This window comes from Vigna umbellata, chromosome 3 (genome assembly GCF_029865625.1).
Source record: "Vigna umbellata cultivar VRB3 chromosome 3, Vumbellata_1.0, whole genome shotgun sequence".
Classification (NCBI taxonomy): domain Eukaryota; kingdom Viridiplantae; phylum Streptophyta; class Magnoliopsida; order Fabales; family Fabaceae; genus Vigna; species Vigna umbellata.
In genome coordinates this window covers 7,827,487-7,840,292 of record NC_142167.1, presented here as the reverse complement: position 1 = coordinate 7,840,292, position 12,806 = coordinate 7,827,487, and the positions used below count along the sequence as shown (strand labels likewise).

The window sequence follows — 12,806 nt, the reverse complement described above, 5'->3', positions numbered from 1 at the left end:
CTCCTAAAATAATTATTTATAATAAATAACTAGAAACCAAGAAAGTAATCTAAAGGCAATGTAAGATTAAATAAATGAAATAATGCAATTATGTATGCAAAAACATGCATCCACATTCAACTTCAACACATATAAAGAACTAAATTAAATAATAGAATAGAAAATAATGGAATAATATAGTACATGGCTCAAAAATAAATATAAGATTAAATAAATGCATAAAAATTATCAAAATTAATATAACAAAGGCTTAATTTAACTCTCTCTTATCTTCTAAATATCAAACTCAAGAGGATAAAGAAAGAGAATATGGTAAGAAAATAAAGATGATGAAGAAGGGAAAGAAATATGGTAAAAAGAAACCAAGAAAGAAATCAATAAGAGAAAATGGACAAGATAGATTTTTATAGAGTTTTTTTTTTAATTATTATCTTACAAATTATAGTTGAATGTCCTTCCTTAATTATCATTTTTTATTACTTTTTTTCCATTAATAGGTTCACATTCTTTAATAATCGAGTTTAAAATAATTTAAATATTTTTTTTCTCTTTTTCTCTTTTCGATACTTGTGACAAAGCTCTAATATGCAAAACAAACAACACCTTAAAAATACGATGATTAATCTTAATGATTATACTTAACATACTTGAAATAAAAATATCTTAAAAATTATACTTAACAGACTTGAGATAAAAATATTTTTATTTCATTATACTCAATTTTAAATATTAATTGATTTATTTTTTTATGTTCAGACTTTAATATGGATAAAACATGAAAGTTTTAATGTGTAGAACTTTTAAAATATCAATTAATAATCTAGTTATTTAAGTTTTTTATAAATTTTAAGTTTAAAATAAAGATAAATTAAATAAATAATCTAGTTATTTAAAAGGAAAGATGTTAGAAGCATCATTAACTTTCATCTTCAGTCTTAAATTTTAAAAGATAGACAAATAATTTTCTTATAACATCTCCATATTATCACTTATAATATAATGCTTTTAAACTTTTTTCAAGCTAATCATGTTTAATCTCAATATATCAATTGGAGATATCACATAGAAATGTTCTTCCACTCTTTACAAACAAATCATATTAATTAGTGTGTCACATGAACGAGTCTCTTTAGTAATTATAACTCTAACTATGATGATATAAATCCATCCATGACCATTCAAAAATAATATTATATAGTAATGATCAAGTGTAACTATCATGGATTATATTTCAATTTATTTAAGTCTACATTAAAAACAATACTCTTTAAATATATTTCATGTTATATGTTAGTAATTATTTTTTTACAAGTAAGAATATTCTTTTCTCATAATCATTGCAAGCTTTACCTAATCTTTTTAATTTGTTTACTCTCAATTTAGTCATTTTAAGTTGCCTCACTCTCAATCTAGTCATCTTTAGTTTCTTAAGTTGTTAAATTTCATCTTTCTAAGCTTTGCATATTGTGATTATTCCTTTATTGGTTAATGTTACTCTTAGTTTTTTATGAAGGATGTTACAAAGTCTACCTTATCTTTATTATTTTTCAAACAAAGTTTTAATAAACAAAATCACCAAAGAAATCTATCTTTGATATTTTTCCAACATTTTTAATGAATAGTGTACAACGAAAATCAATAACGAATCCTAAACTTGAGTTGGTAATAACTCCTAAAATTGTTAATAAATGTATAATGAAAAAAAAAAAGTAAACCACCAAAAGGATTTGAAAAAGAAATGGGAAAATATATGAGAAAATGATACAAGTTTAACATTAACCTATATTTATAATTTGGAACCACTTAATATTCTCTATATTTATATTAATCAAGGGGCTACTTAATCTTATGAATTTTATATTATTTTTATTCTAACCTACCATTTAAGTTTGTCCAATTTATTCCTTTTTTGGTGTATTAACTTTCGGATTATTATTTTCTTGTTACTCTCAAACACACTTTGATTTTATTTTATGAGATGCTTGGCTTTTTGTATAAATGTTTTCTATGTGAAGTTTGTTTCTAGTGCAAATATAAAAGGACTTTAATGTTACAAAGTTCAAGTCATCATATCATTGAAACCAGAAAGAGCCTTTGAAATACATTCTATCTTTTTCATCTTATTTTTCTAAATTTGTGATTTATATCACATATTCACATATTTCTTCAACATATTTACAGGCAAGTCATCATTAATTCATGTTTTTATTGATAACAAAATTATTTTTATCGTAGAATTGTTTCTTTCTTTATCATACCATAACTAATGGTTGATTTAAATCACACTTATAGATATTATTTGAATATAAATGTTTCGCAATATTTATTTTCTATAAAATCCTTGTGTATTTTGTTTGTATATTTTTTTATTTAGAATATTTTTTTTCTTACAGTTTCCAAATTTACTATAATGGCACAAATTAAGGAAAAGACACTAGTTTTAGTTGGACGTACTGGTAATGGAAAGAGTGCGACAGGAAATAATATTCTTGGAGAAACACATTTCAAGTCAAGGACAGGTGCCTCTGGTGTAACACGGATTTCTGAAATGAAGCAAACTACTACAAATGATGGACAAATTATTAATATTATTGATACTCCAGGTGAAGAATAATAATACATTATCATTCACTATATGATTATAAATTTAATTTAAGTCTATGTATTTGCTCCTTCTAATTTTATCATATGCAAATTTAAAACTTAAACACAAATTCAAGATTTTTTAAATGTGCATGAGTTTTAAACTCTCCTAATATTTTATCTTTTCAAAATTTATTATTACATGTTTTGGTTCTTGTTATAATATTTCATTAGCAAAAATGTTTTTTCCATCCTTCTAAATTGAATAATTATTTTTCATGTTGTGACATAACGATGAAGTTTACTTGTAAACATATTATTTTCATATGTATGTGTGTCCTTGCAAAATGTACTTATTTCCAATTGCATTGTGTGAAAAAAAAAAAGCAATAAAAAACATATATAACTTGTATTTTTTGTATTTTTAGTGTGAAGATAAAAATAGAAAAATAATTACTGAGACTAAAATAACAAATAATCATATCTAGAAGAATATGAACATTTTTAATTATGAATCTAAAACTTAACAAAATTTTGTAGGACTATTTGATGGAACTAAAGAAGTCGGAGATGAAATAATGAAATGTATTGATATGGCTAAAGATGGAATTCATGCTGTCATTTTAGTATATTCTTGTAGAAATCGTTTCACAGAAGAAGAACATGCTACTTTTCTTACTTTGAAAACTTTATTTGGAGAAAAAATTGTTGACTACATGATCATAGTCTTTACTGGAAAAGATGACTTAAAAGCTGATGGACAGACATTTGAAGATTACTTAGCTAATCAACGGGAAAAAACTCTCCAGGTTTCTCATTATCATCACCTTCACTACTATATGTATATTTATTTTGTGTATAATAATGTTTTATACTTGTAATATATAATAGATAAACATATTTAGCATTTAACATGCTTATTATTTTTTCATTAATGTATCAGATAAACTTGTATTGTTGATCGAATTGAGAGAAAAAACACATATTAGCATTAAAGGAACTATAGATTAATATAATATTTATTTCTTAAAGTGTGTATACATTATTTTAAACTATACTTTTATATTAAATAAACACATAGCATTGTACCTTTCTTGTATTAAACTAATGATGTATCTAATATGTTGAAGTACAGACTTATTTGTGTTCTAAATTTACAATTAAATATAAAATTTTGATGATTAAATGGATGTTGAATATTTTTGTAGGATATAATCGTTTCATGTGACAATCGAAAAGTACTTTTCAATAATAGAAGTACTGATAAAAAGGAGCAAAGGAAACAAGTTCAAAAACTTCTTAGTTTTGTAGATGCAGTTGTATTAAAAAATGGAGGACAACCTTTTACAAATGAAATATTCAAAAGATTGAAGGTGATGAATTTTCATAAATATTGAAAGTATTTTTGGAATATTAAGATTTTTATAAATAATATATAATATTTATCACATGATATTGCAGGAGAGAGCAACTGAAACTGAAAAGGCAGAAACAACTAGAATGAAAAAACGTCTACAAAGAAGATATGATATGATGCTTGAACGAATGGCTCGTGAAGTATATTACTATACATTATATCATCTCGTTTGGTTTTGAATAACTAGTTGAAGTTTATAAACATGTTATCACTTTATTAATTTTATTTCTTCTATTTTTGAATTAATATTTTTTATTTTAATATATAGATGAAATCAAAGTTGGATGAAGAACTTGGCAAGCTTAGACAATTGTTAGAAGAAGAAAGGAGTGCCAGACTTGCAGCTGAGGAAAATTATAAATCATTCCAATATTCATCGAATAAAGAAATTCAAAAACTGAGATGGGATCTTAATGAGGCAAATAGTAAGAGATGTGCCGTTCTCTAATTATGATACATTCAAATATTTCTATTTTACCTTTATCGCTGTGAGTGTGTGAGTGTGTGAGTGTTTGTATTTGTGTAAATATGTTGGGATACTCTTTGTATATATTTACTATGTATATATTTATTATTGTATTCCTTATGTAAATTAAATTATGTTTCAATTATATTTTATTTTTATTTTCCTTATGTAACAAAATCAGTTATTTGATTTAATCTCGTTTAATTTATTATTATGAGTTCATCACTTAATAAATCAATTCAACTTAATTTATTTATTAATAAGTTTAAAAATTTGATACCCATCTGAGTTAATAGATTAAATGAATCATAATTATAGTTTTTTTTTTCAATCTTAATAATAAATTATAATTTTTTCTAATTCAAATTTATATAAAATTTAATTCAAATACAAAAAAAATCATAAAAATATAATATAATTCAATAATTCAAATATATTTAGATATAGTAAAACATTTACTGCTTAAATAGACTTTAAGTCCAACTAAATATTAAAAAACAACTTGTATAAGGTACAATTTAATATATATATATATATATATATATATATATATATATATATTTTCTTTTTCTTAAATAGATTTTTATAATGGATTAAGAAGTTCCATCACTATTGATTAAATATGTTTATTTCTAACACTAGTGCAGTAAAGGAAAAAACAATAGTTATTTTCGCCTATTCGTACCGGTTCTACAATCGAGGTATATACTGACGAGGCAAAAACCGAATCAAAAAGATGTATGTTTTGTCTCGGTTAAAATGAAATCGAAGCGGTAGAGGGGAGACTTTTGGTTTTGGGTTCTGGTGAATCGAGGCAGTAGAAGGTTTTTTTTTTAAACATCAGGTCATTAACAGATCCACCTTCCACGAACTTGATTAACATTAGCTTATTGTCATTTTCTCTGTTGCATCATCTTTTAGTCTCGACTCCATAGAAATTTGAAGATAGTCTTCTATCCCACAACCAGAAAAGAGAGGAAAATATCATAGAAATAATAAACTTTAAAACTCATACCCAGGCTAGAATCATATTCAGATCCTTTCATAACATAACAAAATCATATAACACAAAAAAGAAAAAGAAACAGTTTTTGCTTAGTAAGTTCATCCCCCTTCAACCTACACTACATGGAACACACCACAAAAGCCATATCCAGAGAGGAAAACATCACTTTCTCCTTCAATTCCTCCCTAACAAAACATGCTAGAATGCTCGTGCTCTGCTCCTTCTTCACCTACGTAAAATGGAGCCAACAACCAAATGAGATAATGAAATTAAGCCTTCACGCATCTCTGTTCATCTCCAATCACCAACAAAGGAGTTGAATCCTTAAGCAAAAACCAAGGGAGATTACCTTAGGGTAGCAAAGGTAGCCGCCGAACCATCGTACATGGCGCGACTTCCTCCAACGTGAGCAACGACGGCTCCGACGACTGGCCTCGACGAAGACGTGGCACAACGACGTTTCTCTCTCGAAGAGTTGGCTTCTGGGGTAGAGCTGAGTGAGGTTGCGAACGACACTTCCCTAGGTGCGAATCTGCGAAGAGGCATCAACTTTGGAGACGATGCGGGTGAGCTTCTGGAACTTGTTGTGGACATTAGGGATGGAAGAGGGGTCTTTAGGGGTGGAAGTCGGGCCTTCAGATCTATAGATCTGAGATCTGAGATTTTTCACCGCCAACAGCCATCGCCAACAACCACCGCTTGCTCTTCACTCCAGAGGCGACGCACTGGCAGGTGAGGTGGAAGCTGGGCTCAAGTCGTCGCAAAGGACGAGGTGGTGGTAGCTCCCGGCAACAGCGGGGCAGCGGTAGGGGCACTTAGAGCAGGCAGCAGCGAGATTGGAGCGTAGAGAAGAGAGAGAAGCAATAAAAATAAAAGGGAAATGGGAGAGGTGCTAGGTTTTCTTGGCTTGAAGATTTGCACGGTCCAAGCCCAAGTCTTAATAGAAAGCCTTATATGCTTCGGTCCATCTACCAATCGAGGCAATATCTCTTTCACCTGAGGTATATATCTCGGTTCATTCTGCCAACCGAGGCAGTATTCCGTTTAGACATCGATTGCTTAACAACCAAGACATATAACGGTTTGAAAATTACAAAATTGTCACCGCATTTTGATACGCTTCGGTTCTGAAAAAATCGAAGCGTAATGTGCGAGTTAAAAATACAAGTTCTTTTAACGAGGCTATTAGAATGAACGCTGAATAAAAGTTATTCCATAAAATTATGATATGTTTATTCTGTGGTTTCGAAATGTATGCAGTTTTATCTAAGTAAATTCTCTAGCTTTTTAAAAAAGCAAAGAGAAACGTAGAATGACTTACTCACCTAAATAAATGAGAAGAAAACACCTTTTTTTAAGTAGAAAATGGAACGAAAAAATGAACTCAATAACCTTTTGTTTTAGTTTAATAAATTAGATTTTAAAATATATTAAATTATGTTAGAATATTAGAATAAGTTATCTAATTAACAGATATTAAATAATAATAATAAGTTATGTAAAAATAATTGGTTATCTTAAAAATTAATATATGTTAACTGGGTGAACAATTTTTTGTTAAATATTTTGTTTTCTAAATTAAAAATTAATAAATATTTAGTTTACTATAATATTTTAAAATAATAATAATAAAAATAAATAATTATTATTATTTTTATTATGTTGATTACTTTTATTTTAATTTTAAAAGATGTAATTTATTACAACAGACAAATTTTGTTTTGTACGGTGTGCTGAACGAAGGAAAAACAACTTTTAAAATTGGTTTTGTGTTTTTAGGGTTTTTCCCGTATAAAAAGCCCCTCCATTTCCTTCCTTTTCATCTTCCCCGGTGCCCTGTTTCTTTCCCGGAGAGTCCTGTTTCCTTCCCCGGCGTTTTCTTCTTCGAGTCCCTTTCTTCTATACCGTGGTTTTCTTCTCCGAATCTCCTTCTCCTACAACATCATGGCTACTCTGCTTAAATTTCTTTCTTCCCTTCCAACCAAACTTTCTAGAAACATCCAAACGGTTGGGCTGGTGACAACCGCCGGCATTGCTTCCACCGTTTACACGGTAGACCTCGGTCATACTGCTGTAGTCTTTAAGGGCTATCTAAGTCCACTTTTTGCCTAAATCCAGGCATTCATTTCCTTCTTCCATGGATACATACACCCCATGTCTTTGATGTAAGAGCAACCATCCATACTTTGCAATCGACCTTCTTTACGAAAGATGATAAAAGAATAAGCCTTCAGTTTCGCATTGTCGCTCGACCAAACGTTGAACATTTACCCACCTTGCTTAACCGGAGAGGCTTTAGGTATTACGAAATATTATTGCCCACTCTAAACAGTGGTATGAATGATTTGGGGAAAACTTACACTCTGTCTCAGATTCTGGAGGATGAGATAATTTTCTCCAAAACCATTCCTTTTGCGCGAAAATGCCCACAAAAACGGTATTATTCTCGATATAGTAGCGATAACATCCTTTGAGTATCCATCCACCCGAAAGTGGTTTTGCTCCCGCTCTCGATATATGATGTTGCACAAGGTTTTGGGTGCATGAATTACAGTTATCCTTGACTTGGGTTGTAAAATTTAGATGGATTGAATTGCAAGATTTTGAAATTGTGATATATGCTGAATTCAATAAACATGAATTCCCCTCTTTTTTTGTTGGTAGGCGATGACGCGACTCGGGGAGGCTTCCTTTCTTTCTTTCTACGTTGGTCCTGGTAGAGTTCCTCCTTTCTTGTGGTGTGGTGCGGCGAGGCGTTTTGGTGGATGATTTTGATTTCTTGTTCTGGAGGTTTTGATTCACGACGCAATCCTCTTCCTCTTCTAAGATTGCGATTAGGGTTTCAGTTGTTCTTGAAGATTTGGGGGTTTTTCTGTTCGATCATCTGATTTCTTCTACAACATTAGATGTAGGGTTTCATTCCATTTGAAATTGGGTTTCCCACGTTCTTGTGGTTTGATTAAGGTTGATGGCTGCGATACAAGATTCGTCTCTGGAATGTCTCTGGAATTGAGGATTATATTTTGAGAAATTTTGGGTTTTTATGCGTTTTAGGGTCCTGGTTCGGGGTGGCTGTGGGTGGTTGCTGCAAACGGAGCAGCCATAGAGGTTGCGGTGATGGATGATCGTGAAGTTCCCAGGCTTGGGATGAACTGGCTGATTTCCTGGAACACAGATGAATAAAACCGAACGTTGGTGATCCAATCCTTGCTGGCTTAGCGCTCGGGTGCCGCCACGGCAACGGAGGCGGAGCGAACCTCCGAGGAGAAGAAGCAGAAGTCGCCGAGGGTGAATGACTCTCCAGCGAGGATGATGATGTAAGCAAATCTTACGATGACAATGAGAAGGCCGATGATGAGTAACTGTGTCAAAACATTTCTGAGTAAGGCCGGCTTCCCTGTGGCAGGCTCCATGGAAACAGATTGTACACTTTTCTTCAAGAAAATAATATGCTTTCAATATTTCTTCAATTTATCGTAGAAGCGAGTGAAGGAGTGGTTAGCGTCGAAGGATAAAACAAGATTTATGGCTATGGATTCCTGTTTGAGTTATATGAAACAATGATGAAGAAGTAAGAGAAGAAGTGATAAAAATAAGAGGAACGTCGTGTGGAGGTTCCAAATTGCATAATTTTTCAAATTTTCTTTTAATTTACTAAATTTCATGTTATCACTCACAGCATATTTTTTTTAATAAAATATCCACCTTAGCATATCCATCTCAGCACATTTTAATGTCGTTTTTGACAACCTGACGGTTAAGACAAAATTGGTTCAATTTTACAAATATTTGGATCAAATTGAGATATTTTACAAATATATAAATCCAATTGAGACAGTATGAGGACTCACTTGAGATTCTCATACAAATACGAGAATCATCCGAGGATTTAAACTTTTCTTTTTAATATATGAGAAGTCTATATTGGCATTGAAGCCTGATGGCTTAGTTTTAGCAGGTATTCTTGGTGGAGAAACGTTAAAATAAATAGCTTGTAGGTTAACAAAGATGGAATTGAGCAAAGGCAGATAAGAAGTTTTTGCAGAGATGAGCATGGTCACATTTTATTGCTTACCGATAAAAGCCACAAAAACCATGTCACCTCACAACAATCTGGTGGCTAAAAGAATAATAGAATTTCCGCTTGTGAATATGCTTGTAATAATGTTCAAAGGATGAGACTGAGGTTGATCACTATTTATTATGATCAAGAGTCCGTTGTCATATCTTAACCCAAATTTTTAGATTAACTATATACGCTGATATACATTTTAATATATTATCACTTATAATAATGTTTTTAAACTCTTTTCAAGCTAATCATATCTAATCTCATATCCATGGGTGATAAATAAAAATGTTCTTACACTTTACAAACAAATCATATTGATCATCCCAAAATATAGTATAAAACTGTATAAGATCCATCACATAATATAACAAGAAAAATCAACAAAAGCTTAAAAATAAAGTTATTTACCGTCATATACATAATTATAAATTTAAAATTTTATTTACAACATCATTAACCAAAACTATATACAAGACAACTAACTAATGCTACTAAACATCAACAACTTCTCCATCTAACGCATGCTCCAAAGAAGTCTCATCATCATCATCTGCTCACACCTACCGAATGATCATATCAAAGCAAGAAACACAGTAACATACAACAAAACACAAGTAAAAGCGTAAGCTAGAGTAAACCGAATTATCTTAAAACATTGAATACATCACACAAAAGCCATTTCAATATACATATGTAATCACACATATAGCACCCTTAAATACAACTAGACTTGACTTATCCGGATAAAGTATGAATGTTGAACTATTGTTGGCTTAATCCAAGCTACAATACAAGGTTAGTCCTTTCAAGTGTCTTTGGCCAAGGTAAAGTCCCTAGACAAGAACCTCCTGCTACTCTCACAACATGCCTCATCCTTCTCTACTTGAAAATGAATGATCATTAGAGTGTCGGGATAAACACCAACACTTAATTCCATACATTCATACACTGAACACTCAAGAACCATCCATAAGAATTTCCTCCTTGGAACCCCCTCTCCATCATTTTCATTCACATATAAACCATATACATATCTATTCGCTTTTACATTGCATACCAACATATAAAATTGATGATAATATTGTTTAAGATCATAAAAGAACAATGAAAAATATAGATCATATACGTACTAGTGAATTTAGTTTAGATTAGTCAAAATTTCACTTTACTGGTAGAAATAATCTATTAGATTGGTAATCAAATATGTTAGGACAAGTCAGAATTCACATAAAGCAAAACAGACAAAAACTGCTCATTTTAATCTATTATGTTACTAACATAATCGATTAGACTGTAGTTTCTATTTTAATCTATTATGTTATTAACATAATCTATTAGACTGTAGTTTATGTTTTAATCTATTATGTTATTAACATAATCTATTATACTGTAGTTTCTGTTTTAATCTATTATGTTATTAACATAATCTATTAGACTATAGTTTATGTTTTAATCTATTATGTTATTAACATAATCTATTAGACTGTAGTTTCTATTTTAATCTATTATGTTATTAACATAATTTATTAAAACCAAAAACTATGGCCAAAACAATTATTATAACTTTGAACACTTTCCCCACACCTATATCAATCCACCAATTATTGCATAACCAAATTTAAATACACTTGCTAGCACACCTCAAAACCTCAATTACTCTTAGCCCTTCTATTTGAAAACCTCACCATGTAAAACCTCAATTTAGAATAAAAACACCTAAGAACTCACCCCAAGATGACACCAACTATTCTACACCAAATATTTCTCATTTAACCGCTTAGACAAGTCCTAATAGGTCTCATATCAACATCTAAACTACCCAAAATTGTTTACACTCATTACTTCAAAATCTCACTACTCAAAACCCCATTTTTACACTAAAAACACCCTAAAACTTCAACAAATCACTACTCCTTTTATTCCATAACAAATTTTAATCCACTAACATCTCTAACAAGTCTTAAATTACTTCATAACAGTCCCAAGATAGTAGTTCCCTCTCAACAGCCCCTATTACTCAAACTCACCCATCAAAACTCCTCTTTCTAACCTTGACCAACTAATGATTTGATCACTATTTTCCCCAAACATTCTGAATTCAATTTTTAACATCAATATAACTTCATTACACACTAACATAATAATATCAACATAAATTTCACATAGTACCAGGCATTAAATCATCCAACAAACATTGATCATCATTCAAACTCAAACATTACTAGAACAATCACTTCTAATACATGCAATACAACTTATTGTACATAAAGATACTAAATTCAAACCACTAAAATAATATAAAACAAGGTCTAGCTTCCCTTACCTCATAAGAAATTGCCCGACTCTAAGAATGTTCCACTGATTGCTTGAAACACCAGGAATTTCTAAAGGAACTTACGAAACACCGAAAAATGATCGAAAAGAGTTCTTAAGACCTCAATTTAACTAAGAATCAAAGGAAAAATAGAAAGGCTATATACAAGGGAAGATTCTTGGACAGAATCACAAACTGAGAATGAACATAAACACAGGTATAAACTTACTTATCCTATTCTTAAAATTAATCGGCTAGAGGTGGAGATAACTTAGTTGTGATGTCTTAGGAACTTCTTGATCATTAAACAAATGATCAAATGATGAGAAATCTTCACTACTACAGAATTAGCTATAGATGGCGCTGAATAGATAACGCTTTTTTAAATAAGCGCTATCTATGAATGTGCAGAATAATAGATACCACTTTTTTAAATAAGCGCTATCTATACCTATGATAATAGATAGCGCTTTTTAAAAAAAAACGTTATCTATAATTAATTAACTAATATAGCAGAAATGTCACTTACATTAGAGGTAACATCCCATTCACAATAAGTTTGATTATGTCAACGTGTTAGAGATGAATCCTCCTCCTGATTTCTTATTTTTCTAATCATGCAGGGAATTGTCTATGTTGTTGATAGTGGATTTTCTAAACAGCGGTTCTACAATTTGTTAATTATTTTGTTATTTCCATTGAAGAGATATAGTAATGAGCCTGTAATGATTATTTCTTGTTTGATTTATAAATGTAACATTTGGTTTATCTTTACTTCTATTCAAGTTTCTTTTTTGCTTTCAATTTTTTTACTGACATTCAATATAACACAAGTACAAGTTTGTACATAATAAAACTAATATTTTATATTTTTTTGAATTTTTTAAAATATTTTATTGAAAAATTATTATTTTTTTAAAAAAAATTTAGATCAATAAATAGCGCTTG

The 12,806-nt window shown here is 30.2% G+C and overlaps 1 protein-coding gene and 1 long non-coding RNA gene across 2 annotated transcripts; both read left to right on the top strand.

Annotated features, from left to right (window-relative positions):
* Positions 1-2,042: 2,042 nt before the first annotated feature.
* Positions 2,043-4,626, top strand: LOC124824280 (immune-associated nucleotide-binding protein 9-like). Its single transcript, XM_047296695.2, has 6 exons — positions 2,043-2,181; positions 2,394-2,603; positions 3,124-3,392; positions 3,792-3,956; positions 4,045-4,140; positions 4,269-4,626. Exons 2-6 carry the CDS (start codon positions 2,411-2,413, stop codon positions 4,446-4,448), a joined length of 903 nt encoding a protein of 300 aa, XP_047152651.1. The 5' UTR covers positions 2,043-2,181; positions 2,394-2,410; the 3' UTR covers positions 4,449-4,626.
* A 2,583-nt stretch (positions 4,627-7,209) lies between these two features.
* LOC124824273 (uncharacterized) lies at positions 7,210-9,186 on the top strand. The gene is made up of 2 exons (XR_015784842.1): positions 7,210-8,041; positions 8,137-9,186. It is a non-coding gene; the product is annotated as an uncharacterized LOC124824273 (long non-coding RNA).
* The last annotated feature ends 3,620 nt before the right edge of the window (positions 9,187-12,806 follow it).

Bases quoted from the DNA above. Each gene is read 5' to 3' on its own strand.
- LOC124824280 (XM_047296695.2), top strand. From the start codon at position 2,411: ATGGCACAAATTAAGGAAAAGACACTAGTTTTAGTTGGACGTACTGGT. The intron at 3,393-3,791 runs GTTTCTCATTAT...ATATTTTTGTAG, and splicing joins AACGGGAAAAAACTCTCCAG to GATATAATCGTTTCATGTGA. The intron at 4,141-4,268 runs GTATATTACTAT...TTTAATATATAG, and splicing joins TTGAACGAATGGCTCGTGAA to ATGAAATCAAAGTTGGATGA.